This window comes from Ruditapes philippinarum, unplaced genomic scaffold, assembly GCF_026571515.1.
Source record: "Ruditapes philippinarum isolate M1 unplaced genomic scaffold, ASM2657151v2 ctg1483_1_1_1_1, whole genome shotgun sequence".
Taxonomy (NCBI): domain Eukaryota; kingdom Metazoa; phylum Mollusca; class Bivalvia; order Venerida; family Veneridae; genus Ruditapes; species Ruditapes philippinarum.
In genome coordinates, this window is record NW_026856964.1 from 67460 (window position 1) to 82549 (window position 15090).

General features: G+C 32.4%; 1 protein-coding gene across 1 annotated transcript; it reads right to left on the reverse strand.

Moving 5' to 3' along the window:
* Positions 1–6029: 6029 nt before the first annotated feature.
* Positions 6030–9863, reverse strand: LOC132748280 (uncharacterized). Its single transcript, XM_060737850.1, has 5 exons — positions 9474–9863; positions 8680–9023; positions 7797–8064; positions 7330–7506; positions 6030–6429 (listed from the first exon to the last, which is right to left on the reverse strand). The coding sequence occupies exons 1-5, from the start codon at positions 9799–9801 to the stop codon at positions 6266–6268; spliced, it is 1281 nt and encodes a 426-aa protein (XP_060593833.1). The 5' UTR covers positions 9802–9863; the 3' UTR covers positions 6030–6265.
* Positions 9864–15090: the final 5227 nt, after the last annotated feature.

A 15090-nucleotide genomic window follows, 5' to 3' on the forward strand; every position in this document is an offset into this window, starting at 1 on the left:
AATTTTACCAAGCTTATACATCCATGAACTTTCTTTTGATATTGTTTTCTATTTGTACTTCACTTCATCAAATGACATGAAAGGAACATCTTTAAGACTTTAGAGTCGAGACATTGTGTTGTTGTTTTTTACATAAAACAATTCAGTTTTAAATTTTAGATGGAGTATATTTCTACATTTAAATTTACATAAAGATATTATCATAATATAGCGTAATTATCCATTTACATTTTATACATTTACGAGTTATCTCAAAACAGCGATAAGTTAATAACAGTAATTTATATCTCAGTGAAATTTGATTTTGAAATAACATTTCAAGTGACCTTGAGATAAAGATGTAAACACTAAGCTTATCAATAATTGATAATAATAGCTAAACATGAAATAGCAGTAGAAAGATATTAGTAATCATTTATTCGTGTAGTTATATTTGATTATCTATTTATTAGTATTTTTCCTTTTTGTCTTCTTTTTGGTTTGTTTTGCCCGACTAACATGTTACATATACAGTATATACCCTTGATCAAAACTACAATGTATATTATTATTATTTCGAAATTTAAGGCCCGTATTCATAATCGATACACTCACACTCAATACACATATTATTGCCTAACGGTCAAGATAGTCCTCAGCCTTTCAGTACAGTGGTATTCAGATTTTAAAGTGTCGAGAATCTGTGAGAGTAGGAGGGGGCTACTATGTTAAAAATATGTTGTAGTGTTTAAACTTTATTAGATAGTTTTGTCATCAATCATTTTTCAAACCCAAACCTACAAACTGTAAATTTATATGGAAGCTAACAGGCCGGTAACACAGCCTTGACGTGTCATCAATAAAATAATACCAAATACCACTTAGTTTTCAGTATTGATTTCGAGTTAATTTCGTCCAATATACATTTAAGTGCTTCATATACGCGAACTGACAGAAAATGAGGAAATAAATGTTGAAAAGCATATACTTAGGGATAGGGATGATTCCATTGAATTTATGTCAGAAGTTGAATTTTATCAGAATTTTCGATGTTCGAAGGAATGTGCACATTTTATACCCGGAATGATACATGAAATACTGAGTGTGTTCAGCTCACAAGATATCAGTACTTATGCCAAAAGGAAGTGAATTATTACGATTTCGATTTGAAAATTTATTGAATGTCCGTTTATACATGAAAATAGCTGTTCCTGTGTTTGTCAATGTGACCGTCGATGATTCTGGACTCAAGTCCTCAAATGATTTGTCGTATGCGACTAAATATAGGTCTGTTTCCTTTTGATGACGTCTGAGTATTTTAATTCCAAAAGTATTCAAATCAACGTAGCAAAACAACATCTTTAACATTTGTTTAGCACATTTGTTTAGCAGGACTTATTGGCGACGCCGGTGAGCGGCGTCGTCTTTTATGGAATGCTTTTTATTTTGGCCTATGGAAGGAGCTGTTATTATTATCAGTAAATGTCATGTTGTGCTAATTAGTTTTATTTTGATTCGTAAAAAATAAGTAAACAAATATGTTGTTATATTTGTATTTAATAACTTTATGCAAAAAGCATGTGCATTGTAATATTATTTTCTCGAAATTGCAGGCTTAGTTTAACAGCTTGTCCCTTAGTTACTAAAACCCGGATTTTGAATATCGTTGTGGTCTACATTGATGCCGTATCCATCATTCATTCATTTATATATTTTCATTTTTTTCTACAAGAAGAAAGTGCACCTGCAAATGAGTATTAGGGTAGGTAATGAACTGTTGTAAACGAATATCCTATTAGTTCTATCCATATTACGTTTATCTGTTGCACAGAATGATTGTTTTTACAAAGTGTACCAGTATCCGGATGTTGAAAGCTATCCGATTTTCTGCAATTACTGCTGCCGTATGGCCATCTATATTTTTATGAATACTTTACCATTAATTTGCATGGCTTAATAAAACTGAGCCTGCAACATTTCATAATTTTGCTGTTTAGGGTGTTATTTTGGGTTTCAGGTTTTCTATGTTTTAAGGGGATGTATAAAATTTACAAGTTGTAAGGTCATCAAAAGCTTGTTAATGTTAATGTCAGGATTTCATGTTTATTTAATAGAAACATGGAATTATTTATGTTATGTGCATACATGTATATCTTAGTATATTGATATGAAGAGACTTATAATATTTCTGAATTTAACGAGATACAGTTATGTCATTTTTATTAAAGGGATGAAACTTTCATTTAAAGTTATAAATGATAATACATGTATTGATAGAAAATGTTCTTAAACTTGGATCAAGCAATATAATTAATAAAGTCTCAAAAAATCATATACTGAATAGTTATTCTATTTTTTTTCTAACATGCATGTAGTTTGAAAAGGACAGCTTCTGTCTTATCTATTTGTAATGGAAGGACACCAGTCTCAACCTCCAGGTCTCCTGAGTCAACCCGATTGTTATTTGCCCTTGAATAAATTATTTGCCCTTGAATAAATTTGTGCACTGAATTTTATTGTGGATGAGTTGTGCCACATGAAAACCAACAAAAAGTAAGCAGGCGCCAGATGAAAACATGAAAATACAATCTACCACTCAGTGGTTCGTTTGTTGCATTTTCATGTTTTCGCCCGGTACCCTTGATGCAAAATACAAATCAGCCTTCATAAAATTTCTTATCATAGAAAAAAGGTTAGTTTTTTATCTGTACAAAAAAATAGATATTGTACATGTATAAGCACAGTTATGTTCACTTTCAAATTGACCTGTTATAAATAATGGCACAACATATAACTGTCTAATCCCTTTTTAGTAAAAATAATTATACAATAATATATAAATTGTTATTTTAATTAAGACTATGAGTATGTAAGTTTTTTTTTCTTATTTATTAATTAAGAATTAATTATCTGTTAATTAAAAAAATCTAAAAGTATCTGTCACGGTTTAGAACTCTTCACTATTTAGGGGAGAAAATGTGTAAGCGGCCAGATAGCTTAATCGCTACAGCTGCGGTACATTATTCTGTGGGTCACAGGTTCGAGTTCTGGTCAAACTGGACGTTTTTTTTTCATCCTGTGACTGCATATATTCACTATGCTCTGTAAACATAAGAAAAAATATGACCAGATTGATAAAAAAAGCTGTGTTCATAAAAACTAAAAGAAATGTAAATAATGACCCCCTTTAAAAATATACTATTAACTTACAAGTTAAAGTATATTTTTAAAGGGGGTCATTATTTATATGGGGGGGGGGGGGGGGGGGTTGACACTTTTAAGATGAACACAGGTTTTTTATCAATCTGGTCATATTTTTTCTTCCCAACGTTTAAATACCATTGTTTATCGTGATGTCAATGGAATCAGAATGTCAGTTATCCGATTAGTATAGCATCGAAACACCGTATTTAATTGTTTATACCGCAACTTTAGATAGGTACAAACTGTTATAGATGAACGATTGCAATCTATATCAAAATATCGCATTTATCTATATATTTTTACTACATTTATAAGTTGTTTGTTTGCTGTTTTTATTTATATGATACACAAATCATTTAATTGTTTTTGTATTTGATTTTAACAGAGTGTTCTTATAGTAAATTTACTCTTCACTAACACAGTGATGACATAGAATCACATCTCCCCTTCTCGCTACTCTCACACTTGTGGAATAAATTAAGTGTACCAAGTGTCCACACATTTTGTGCACTGTAGCCACTTTTTTCCAGAAGTGTAAATCAATTACACTTACAACAAACTTTCGATACCGAGTCCTAAGGTTCAGAATCACTGCTGACATATGCATTTGATGTGTTTACGGTTTGTTTCGTAGTTCCAGAAGGTCCAAGTTTGGGCTCGGGTTTCCTCTTCTGAGACATGGGCTTAATTGTGAAATTTTCATGCTGCCTAACCCGGACCATAGACTTCTTCGTAATTGCCTTACCACTAACAACGGTGCTAATGTACCTTCTCTTCTTGGTTGCTGTTTTTTGGCAAAGGTATTTGCTGCTTTGGCGGTGAAAAATCAGAGCTTGACACACACTTGCTACATGCATCTGGAATTACAGCACTGGCTTTTTTGTAGAACCTTATATCGCTTAAGGTTGGGTTTACAACATTGGGGTCATATGGATCGATGCCAGTCTTGTGTTCACGCATAAACGTGTGACTCACAGAGTTATAAATCCTTTAAAATGGTCCAAAGCAACCAGAATCTAGGGGTTGTAACACATGACTTGTATGTGCTTGCATGATAAACAAGATCAGATTTTGTGTCCTTGGCAACCTTATCAAACTAAAATATATATGATACTTGTGCCCATCATACAACACAAGTACTGGACTATCAAGTGAACGTTCGGGCAAGTACTAAATGAGATGAATTTCAGCGTAATGGCGAAACCAACACTGTTACTCCATCCAGACCCTATGACGTTACCATCAACACCAGCTTTTCAACCATTCAAGAGTTATGGCCTCATCATTGCGCCTGGAAAGCAAAAATTGGTGGAACATTATTATCTAATGCATTTCTACAACCAATTACTGTTACAAGAGACCAGGATCCAGAGGTGACAGATTGAGGTTTGAAATCACAATCTGTAGCAACAACTGGTTGGGGGTTGCAAGTAGACAAACACTTTTCATCCACATTGTATGCGTTCTGGTATATCTTTCAGACAATATTTGTCAAAAATTGAAACAAGTTCTTCATTATACTTTGTGACACAGTCCATAGTTGTAGCTTTAGCACGCTGAATTTCCAGGCCACGCGGTTTTAACACCTTAAAGTCCGATCAACGAGACATAAACCCACGGAACCACTAAAGAGAAAGGGAATGCTTTCCTTCTTGCTTAGGCATAAAGAATACTCAGAAGCCATGTCTTCAACTCCTGCCCTACTATATCCATAGCCACATGCAGACATAAAATATGACAAAGAAGATCAACAAGGAAAAGCGGCGTTAAATAAACGAACCCCCACATAAAACTCGGGTGTTCTTAGGTGTTGAGAAAACATGGGTGCAGGACCAGAATGGGTAGCTTCATGTCTACTTTTCCACTAAGTTTGTGTCTAAGAGAATATTTAGGTATACCAAACTCCCTTGCAGTGGTTTTAATTGGTGCCCCTGTCTGTCTGACCTTCTCCAATGCTGATACCATAGAGGTTGGTGAATAGCATATGTACTGCCTTTGAAGAACCTGCAAAACAGAAAGAATAAACTAAGTAGGACAAGAAATAACAAATGTGGATATTCATGACATCAAATTCAAATATACTTATTCAAATTATTTTCAATTAACGAGTATTAATTGATGACAGCAAATAATTATATAATGCATACCGGTTACGGTAGTGTGAACATCAGGGATACAAATAACTGGCCATGAATTGTGTCACATGAATGTCACGTGACTTAAGAATACCGAAAATGAGGGAAGCAGATTGAAAGTTAATTTTCCACGTTTATTTTGCAACAAACCGGGATGTGAAATACAAGAAAAAAAATCCATTTGTGAAAACATACAAAAATCTTATGAAGAACGAATAATTGGCTAAATTTTTACCTTTGGATCTCTTTCCACATATTTGTACATATCGATTGAACTCAACCTCTGTTTACTAGAGCGTACCAGAGTAATGATGTAAGCGCTCGCATATATCAATTACAGAGCAAAACAAAGATGGCGTCGAAATAGTGCAGTGTAAAAACAGGTCAGTAAAGCTTGAAAGTCGCAATATGACCCTAATGGTATTGTTGCAACGCCAAACCTTACCAAAAAGAAAGAAAACATAGTTTGAGCAAAAGTTTTTTTTACTCTCCTGACGGCCGCCGTTTTTTTTAAATTTGTCATCATTTTATATTGCAGATTATTTCGAATTTTTTAAAAAAGCTTTTTGTTCTTCTATCTCTTTAAACTTTAAAATGAGAAACACTGAAACGTATACATATAATAAAAATGTAAGATAAAATTAATGAACATAATTATGGTGTCAATATCTGCATTTTAAAAGAATGGTTTTGTATATTTCTTTGACGCATAATACTGTCGGTCAAACTACAAATGTGTACTCGAATTTTATTTGTCAATATTTTTAACCACCACAGGACTTTTAGAGGTGTATAACTACATTGTATCTCCGTGTGATTATTTATGTTGTTTAATGTTTTAAAAACCATGCCACATCAATGATGCTTATCATTATTTCAAATAATTGTTAGACTGAATGCTTTTGTAGCACATAAAGTGTATATATTTTCTTCATTCTGAAGATGATTTACATGAACTGATAGTGTTTGTATCGTCTACGTCTGACACAGACTCCAACAGCGACAACTAAAATAATGAACGTTAATCCTCCAAACACCGAACCTAAAACGATTGCGACTGTGTCGTCGTCGTCGCCATCATCATGTTTGTCTGTTGGGCAGGCAGTCACATCTACAGTAAACACAGAAAATGTATTAATGACGAGCCACATATTTAAATTTAATGAAGACAAGTGCTAAATGCAAGAAAATTATTTTACAATTTTCGTCGGACAAGCCTACAGGCACGCCTTATTGAGGTTGCGAAACTTTTTTTTGAAACCCAATTCTGTGTGGTTTCAAACTAAGCATCTCAGTGATTTTGTCTTCGAAAAGTGAATTGATATCTTGTAAAGCCTTATTCAACAGCTATTTATATCACGCCAGTGTCGTTCATTTAAAAAAATAAAAGATCGGGAAACGTAGCATCCGCTTTGCTAATTTACATAATTATAGAGAGTGGACTGGTGGATAAGAGGTTTTCAGGGGGTTTCCTTATTATTCATGTATTTTATAGAGAGCGAATCCCATTTTAACTTTTATTCTTGAGAATTTGAGATTTGAGAATAATACAAAACAATTTATCTAAAAGTAGCATATTAAACTTTAAAAACAAATGGCCGCTTTAAATAACCACTATAACATAACATGTTGTTCCGGCTGAGTTCTTAATGATTGTTATATTGATGAATCGTTAGCACTGATGAAAATTGTTTAATTTTCTTTCATTTAAAACTAGGAATTTGTTCATGTAAAATATTAAACTTATATCATATACGAAATCCAAGTTAAATGTGATGTCCGTGCCCCAGTGGTTACAGGTCGTTGAGTTTCAGGGACTTCTGATTCTTAAATGTGAGGAAGCTATCCAGCTAGCTTAGGCAACATTGGTAGCTCTTCTCAGGTATTCGCTTCTGTCAGAAATAATGCACAGAATGGCACCTAAATCCTTCCTCCACCAGTAAAGCTAGAAGTCGCCATTTGACCTCTAGTGTGTCGGTGCGACATAAATTTTAACCTAAATAAATATCACCGTTATTAGAAAAGTCTCCAGAATCGTCTGTGTTGAAAGCCTTATACTGAAATTCTGTCAGATCAACATAAAGATCTTCTTTTAATTGTATCGTCTCTCCCGTACTGCATCTGTAAGAACCCTCGGGACTCGCTTTGAAGTTTCCAGTGACATCTTTCGTGACAGTTTCCTCTTGTCCTATAATGTTGTATAACAAATACCATCAGTAAACACGTTTTGTGTTGCTATATCGAATAAAAGTTTGATTTTTCTTGCTTTTAGTGTGCACAGGAGCATGTGACACAAGTTTACATGAGCGAATATTTAAGTATAATCAAGTTGATTTTGTGTTACTATTTTGTGATTTTGGAATTTGCATACATTGCTGGAATAAGATTTGTTCAATTTAACATGATAATATTTGTGTTTTCAAAATGCATTTTAATTTTGATTTTGAAAAAGAAATCATTTAAACAAAGATGCATTACCAGGAGTTTTTGGATTCTCAAAATGCTCATCTATGACATATTTTAACTCGATGTTCCGCCACGAATATGACGTCTCAGCTTGTAGGTCTTGTAACAAAGGGTCATTTTTCTTTAACATGTTCGCCGCATCTTCTGCTATAAGTACAGTAAAACTCCATGTGTCATTGAAAAATGTTATTATCAATTCCTGTTTTGTATCTGTTTCATTGTAGTTGCACGCCCCACTCACTTTTGCTACTTCAGGAAGGCCAATAGATAAGTAACCCATCTGTTTAGGTTAGAAAAAGATAATTTACTAATTTACTATGCACAACAAATATATAACATGCAAATGCAAAATTTACCAATAACATGCAAACTTAAGATGTGTGCATCATTTTGCATCATAAATTTATAAGATTATTGCTTTCACAAGAATGATATTACAATTACAATAAACTTACAGTGAAATTTTCCCGTAAAATACAATTACCATGTAATAAGTGAGACATAATATAAGTGTTAAAGGCATGTCGATATACACTGATTGCTGTAATAGAAAGAACATATTGACTAAGGATTTAGCCAAGAAAAGTTTTCAATATAATTTCTCAAATCATTTTACTCCTGGTGTCTGTTTTTACTTTTACAAACCCATCTTTTTTGATTTTCTAGATTAGTACATTTATAATAATTAAGTATTTTATATTGAAGTCAAAATACCATTTTGTTAACCTTTACGACCAATAACTTCACATGCTACTTCCATCATGTAATAAGCATCTAAAATGCTCTTCGACTACCATTTAAACGTTATAAAAACTCATGGTTGCCTTTTCAAGACAAAGGAAAACATAATATTCGTTTCTGCATAATATCCCTTTAATAATGAAAATATCCTTACTTGCCTGTCATTCCTCTCGTATGGAATGTCAAATCTTATGTTACCTTGAATAACAATACAGACAATATCTCCATCCTTCACCTCATATTTTGGACTTTTTTTCATCGGTGTAGTGGTTTTAATGATATCTGCGGTAGTTGTTTCTGGTTCATTTGAAGGTGACATTGTCTCTGGTTCTGATGAAGTAGAGTTATCGATGGGATTAACTGTAATTGTTGTTTCTGATACAATGGTAATAGGTGTTTCTTTAGACGTTGTTTCTGGTGCTAATGATGTTGTGGTAGGTTCATCAGGCGGTGCTGTTGTTGGCAGGGTTGTAAAATTATCTTGGCTGCATTCCAAAGCTGTAAAAGTATTCACTATCCTACTTTTGTATTACATCATAATAATTAAAATATATTTTCTAACATTGTCATCAATTTCGATTACTTAAAAAATGGCTCCTTATTAGAAATTAAGTTAATTGTCTGAAGTGATTTTTATAATACTTTAAATGATACATTATATATATCTGAGTAGATATATATTTTGGAAAATGAACTTGTATACAATTGCATTGTATTTTTATCTCCACGTATTGGCAATTTTGTGGTTGATAGTAATTTGTACATTTTTCGACATTGTTTTCGTTTCAAAGGGGGGCTTTCTTAATTAAAATAGTCAAATAGTTTGTAGTTTATAACAAAAACAAAAGCTAAAACAGTTTGACCGAATGACAATTTTGATAAACTTTATTTATAAATATTTGCATCTTGAAAAAAAGTTATTGTTACGTAAATAACACCAATGTAAACCTGTACTAAACTCTCCGTTTTCTATAGCATACGCTTGTACGTGAAGGTTTGTAATCGACATCGTCATAAAGTACCCAGGATCCTGATTAAAGAACATATTCTGCTCCGAGTTACATATATATGACATGTTTGTCATACCAATTGGCAAGTCAATGCTACTCTCGAGTTCGAAAGGTAGAATATCACTTGCATTCTCGAAATGTTTCTTTGGTTCAATGTTCAGCACAGCCGACATTGAAACGGTATTTGAATTCAAATCTTTTCGGAAGTTAATTTTAAATGATTCATCCGACGGAAACAATTTAAAAGACAACACCGCGGTAGACATTTCTGTTCCACAAAGACTTTGTCCTGCAGTAACATTTGCACCATCAATGGAAAATGGTTCTGCTTTCTGAAAACAAAATTATTGATGCATAACTGACAAAATCACAGCACATATTTCATTTTTCTATGGAAATCATACAAAAGCACCGTTTTAATTGAATTTATACGACAAGAGATTGATTTCAACGTATTTGATTTAAATAAATATCAATATATTAAACATACATTAACAAATTAACAAACAAATCGTTCACAGTATGCATCTTTTTAAAAATTAAATGATGATTATATTTAGATTATAATTTAATTCACACATCATTTATTTAATTAAAGGTTTTGCTGGAATGTTTGTCACTTTAAACTGGATTCTTGATTTATATTTGAATAAAGAAGTTTTCATTCACAATCTAATGTATAATCTTAACATGGAGGTGTATTTTATAAGCTGAGAATACTTAAAAGATAAACAAATTAAAATAATATTCTTAAAAATACATGAACTTTTGTACCACATGTACTTAGTTACCTCTGTTCCTTTCAAAAGGTCAAACGATGCATCTATGTCTAAAAGTATACATGTTTGTTCTCCATCACCAAATTCAAACTTAGCACTTTGTACTAAAATAAAAAGATAGATAAAAACAAATAGCGTCAGTATCCTTGTAAAAATAATTAGTTGAACTGCATGAGGTAGAATCTAATGGAATGTAATCATAAACACACATATATTGTTTCAATTAATCAATAAAATCTTCCAAACAAGGAAATGTAAATCATCTTTTTTTTTTACCTCAACCACATTATTCTCCTACAAGCAAATGCATTCAACAAGTTGTTGTGAAAGGTCCATTGTGCCCTAGAAAATCTTTGATTCTATTTCTAATAAGGTTTTTTTTTTTTGGCTTACTACCTGGACCCTTTTTGTTTCTTCTGTTGTTTTTATTCTTTGGAAAATAGTACAATGTCAGTGATTAAGTTTTTTGTATCGAAATAAAAAAAAACTACTTTCAACATTTTGCTACCCTTATTATAAATGATGTCGACGTATTTAACGTCTCTTTCTTAAGGTGTCAAACATCTAATATTCTCTAAAACCATTATTTAAACGTTATAAAATGCATGCTTATTCTTTCTAAAGAAGTAAAGAAGTAAAAATTGATTCATGTTGAAACATAATGGACCTTAAATAGATTCTTATTGAGATGGTGTGTCTTTAGTTCTATTGTACATGTATTGTATACCAAATTTAAGAGGCAATAATAAAATCCCAACAGTAGAAAATGACTAAGTTATTATCAATGTTGAAACGTAAAAGGTTCATAAAAGAAAGCGTCACATAATCCATGTATAGAAAATGATATTTCAATTCAATTTATATACTACGACATATTAAGCACGTTTTAACAGCTCATATAAGTTGCGTTTTCCGCTCACCTGTACACATTAGAAATCCACATAATAGACAAATGATTGCGTATAAAATTTTCATTTCCGCCATGATTGCTACTGTCCTCACACATTCAATAAGTCACACAAATACATAGTCTATGTATGTATGAATGACAAATTGACATTATCAAGATAAAATATAATATATCACATTTATATCATGATAACTTAAATGATATCATGTATATCCTATCGGTCACAAGTTAAAGTTGTTCAAATACTTTTTAAAAATGTACATGGCGGATATAAATTTCAATCTCACAATAATTATGAATCTGCCTTTTCTCTATGGTTTGATGTAGTTTAAACATATTCTTGAGCTCGATTACGAAAGAAGTTCCTGCGACTAATATTCATCACTTTCAAATCCGATTCCTGGAACCAACCAGTACTAGTGTCATATGAAGAAACATGGTCGTGACCTAGCTGAGAAACATCCTCGGACCCCTGGATTGAGAGACATACACTAACCACTAACCATGCTATATTTCAGGAGTAATGAAATACGTGTTTTACCCTTAAGCTGAATTTCTTTTATGCACTTGTCAAGCTTTCAGTTTTGGAACTGTCATGTATCACAGCAAATAGAGCATATTCAGGCTGCACCGACATACTGATAAGTCTGGTTCTATATTAGTGGCAAAGACTGGCTACTTCCGGTTCCAGTGTGGTAAGGTCAAGACTTATAGCAGGCATTATTTACATTTAAAACCCCGCAATATTATTTCGACAAACGGTGATCTGTGTGCATAGAAAAGCGCTTAAACGAAACAGATACCCCTTGTAATGTCACTAATAATGTTTACATTTTTGCATTTTTTAGAAAATAGAATTAAACATTTTTTGATTTTAACTGGAGTTGATTTCTTTATTCAACCGTACATAAAAACATAATCATAATAGAACGTAACTTTCTATAAACATTCTATAAATTTACGAGTTTAATTTCATGCTTTCAAGGGTTTTAGCAGATGATTAGACGGCGCGTGCATGGGCCGTCTAGTAGATATGCATTTGTTCATATAGCAATGGGGAAAATTATAGACTTGATTCTGTGCATTTTGTTCTTGGTTTAATAAAATCACATTGTTTTCAGATTTTCTAATAGAAATAGTTTTTCTGATGTGCAACATGTCACAGAGCTTTAAGGGATTAAAATAAACGTTTAACTGAAGTGATAGTGTCATGTTTGAATATCGATATGTAAGTCATGAAAATAATTAACGTTTAAGTTATAAAATAGATAAACTGATTGAATAAGTACGTTTGTTTTAAAATGTATAACAAATATTTGCAATAATTTATTTTGAAGGATTCTGTGACTGACAATTGTTCTCTTTCATCTTGATTTTTTACTTTGATGTTTTACTACATTTAGTGGTTCTATACCTAAATATATCAATTTATTCATGACTATTATTTAATATTACAGACATATTTTTGCTGTTTTTAAAATAAGAAACAGTTTGTCCTTAAATTCATCCAAACGAGCATTATGCAATTCGCACCAATATTTTAATGGACATTTTCTCCGCACATATTGTCTTGAATTCATTTTAAGTTTACCAATCATTTTAATTTTTCTTGTTATCCAATTTATTTTGCTTCGACCAGACATTTCAATCATTGTCGCAACAGACAAACATTTCAGACTTTCAGACACATAACAAGAACATGGAGAAAAATTGATTAGTGCTTCGGATATTCAACTGTAATTGAGAACGATTTTCAATTCAGATTTTGTACATTACCTGTGACTGTTCACATCATTTAGCGGTGTCTTTGATAATTATGCAGCATCAAAATTTAACTTGTTATATTTTGATAAACCACTAGTGAAATGTTCTCTCTTCATTTTGGTTTGTTTTGATCGACTAACACATTACATATAATTGTGGCGATTTGGTCGAATATCTAAGAATAATCAACGTCCTCCCATAGCATCCTGGATAGTTTTTATTAGAAAGAATCCGAAGTCCTTAGCAAGGAGGGAAGAGTGCTAAAGTTAGCGGCCTATACCAGTTGTTCTTTAATGCCATTTTTTGTATATACGTGTGTAACATAATTAGTTATATTATGTACAAGTACCACTTCATTGGTGATGTTTCACTGCTAATTAACTCGTTCCTGCATAAACATTTTGTGGAAATGGCTGTTCTCATTGAAAAGCCCCTTGTTACAAGTTCAGATTGCTATGGAACTATAAAAGACGCTCCAATATTCATTAAACTTGACGCAAATGTTGTATGACTGGACCATAGCCTAAGTAATGCTCAATCTTAAATTTCATGTAACAATGGCAACGAGGGAACATCTCAAAATTGCAAAAAAATCAAAAATCAAATTTTGGCTGTCCATTCAAACCGCTAAGTAGAAGTGGGCACATCCAACTCTGGCACCTCCTTTTGTAACTTTCTGATAGGGGATGACGCCGAAAAAAGTGATCACTTTTTCTAACAACATTTCTCAAACGACAACAAGTGTTTTGGGCCTAAATAGGACATTTTTTTGCAGTATTTGATGCCTAAAACTTGCAAATAAATATAAGAATTGACTCCTATATATAACTTGTACAATGAATATGTTTCTATAATTATAAATAGAATATCAAATTCATTAAATTTGTTTCATATTATAAAGCCCAAGATTGATCTAACATGACGTTTATCTTAATACTACTTACAAGCTTTTTAAAAAGTGCATGCTTTGGAAAATGTCAGTTACTCTAGTCATATATAGACTTTTGATGTGGCAAACAAATATTACCTTTTTCTAGGATTAATTTCAAGAACATATTTTACAATTCTATAACAGATATAGCACAACGGGAGATATAAACGTTAATTATCTACGACAATAGGCTCTTGGTAGATGAAATACCCATGCCTTAACGAATAGAGCTCTTGAAAGTGTTATATGTTCAAATATTTCCAATGTCTTAAGTAGGTGAATCATTGCTTCAAAGAAGAGAGTCCCCTATCATAGAGCAACTTTTAAGCAACATTATTGCAACTGTGTCAAAATGACCGATTAAGCTACACAATTACGTTTAAATGACAATTAAATGTTTCCCATTAGTACTCGTATAGCCGTAGAAAAAAGTATTGGCTTGTATTTATTTTTTTATTTCGCAACTTTAGAAAGGTACTGACTGTTATAGATGAACGATTGCTATCATCATCAATATATTGCACAGTAAAATATGAAAACGGGACTGCACCTGGAATTGACCAATTCAGTCGAACTACAAATATATAGCGGTGTTTTTCGCAACACCGTCACAGTTAAAAGTTCTTGCATAGCACACTCGCGTTTCACAATGTACCCATGCCGGAAATTTCATCTGACATGGGGGTGCCACATGAGTCGCGCGTCATACAACAACGTCATTTGAACGCCGCATTTTATCAATGAACCGCGTAAAAACGCGTCGTTTCGGCATATTTTAGAAGGGAACTAAGTGCTTAGGATGAAGTCATTTCGCCGATGTTATTAAAGTTGTAAATTCATAGGCTCAATTTTCAATTAAGGTAGTTTTTATATTGTATCCGAAACATTTTTCATTATCAATTGTTTGTCAGTGGCCATTACACTAGTAAATGATAATTACAATGATAAAAACAAAATAATAATAATAATTATAATAAAAATTAGGATGAAAGAAGAAAGAAAACGATGTGATCAAATAAAAATTCAACAATTGTTGTCATTACACGAAAATTAGGCTCATGAACGTTCTTTTATGTGTTTCCTTTTTGGACCATTTTATGCCCCCCCCCCCCCTCACACACACAATTAAAGAATATTTGTGTGCAAGGACAGAAATAAATTAAATTGAATT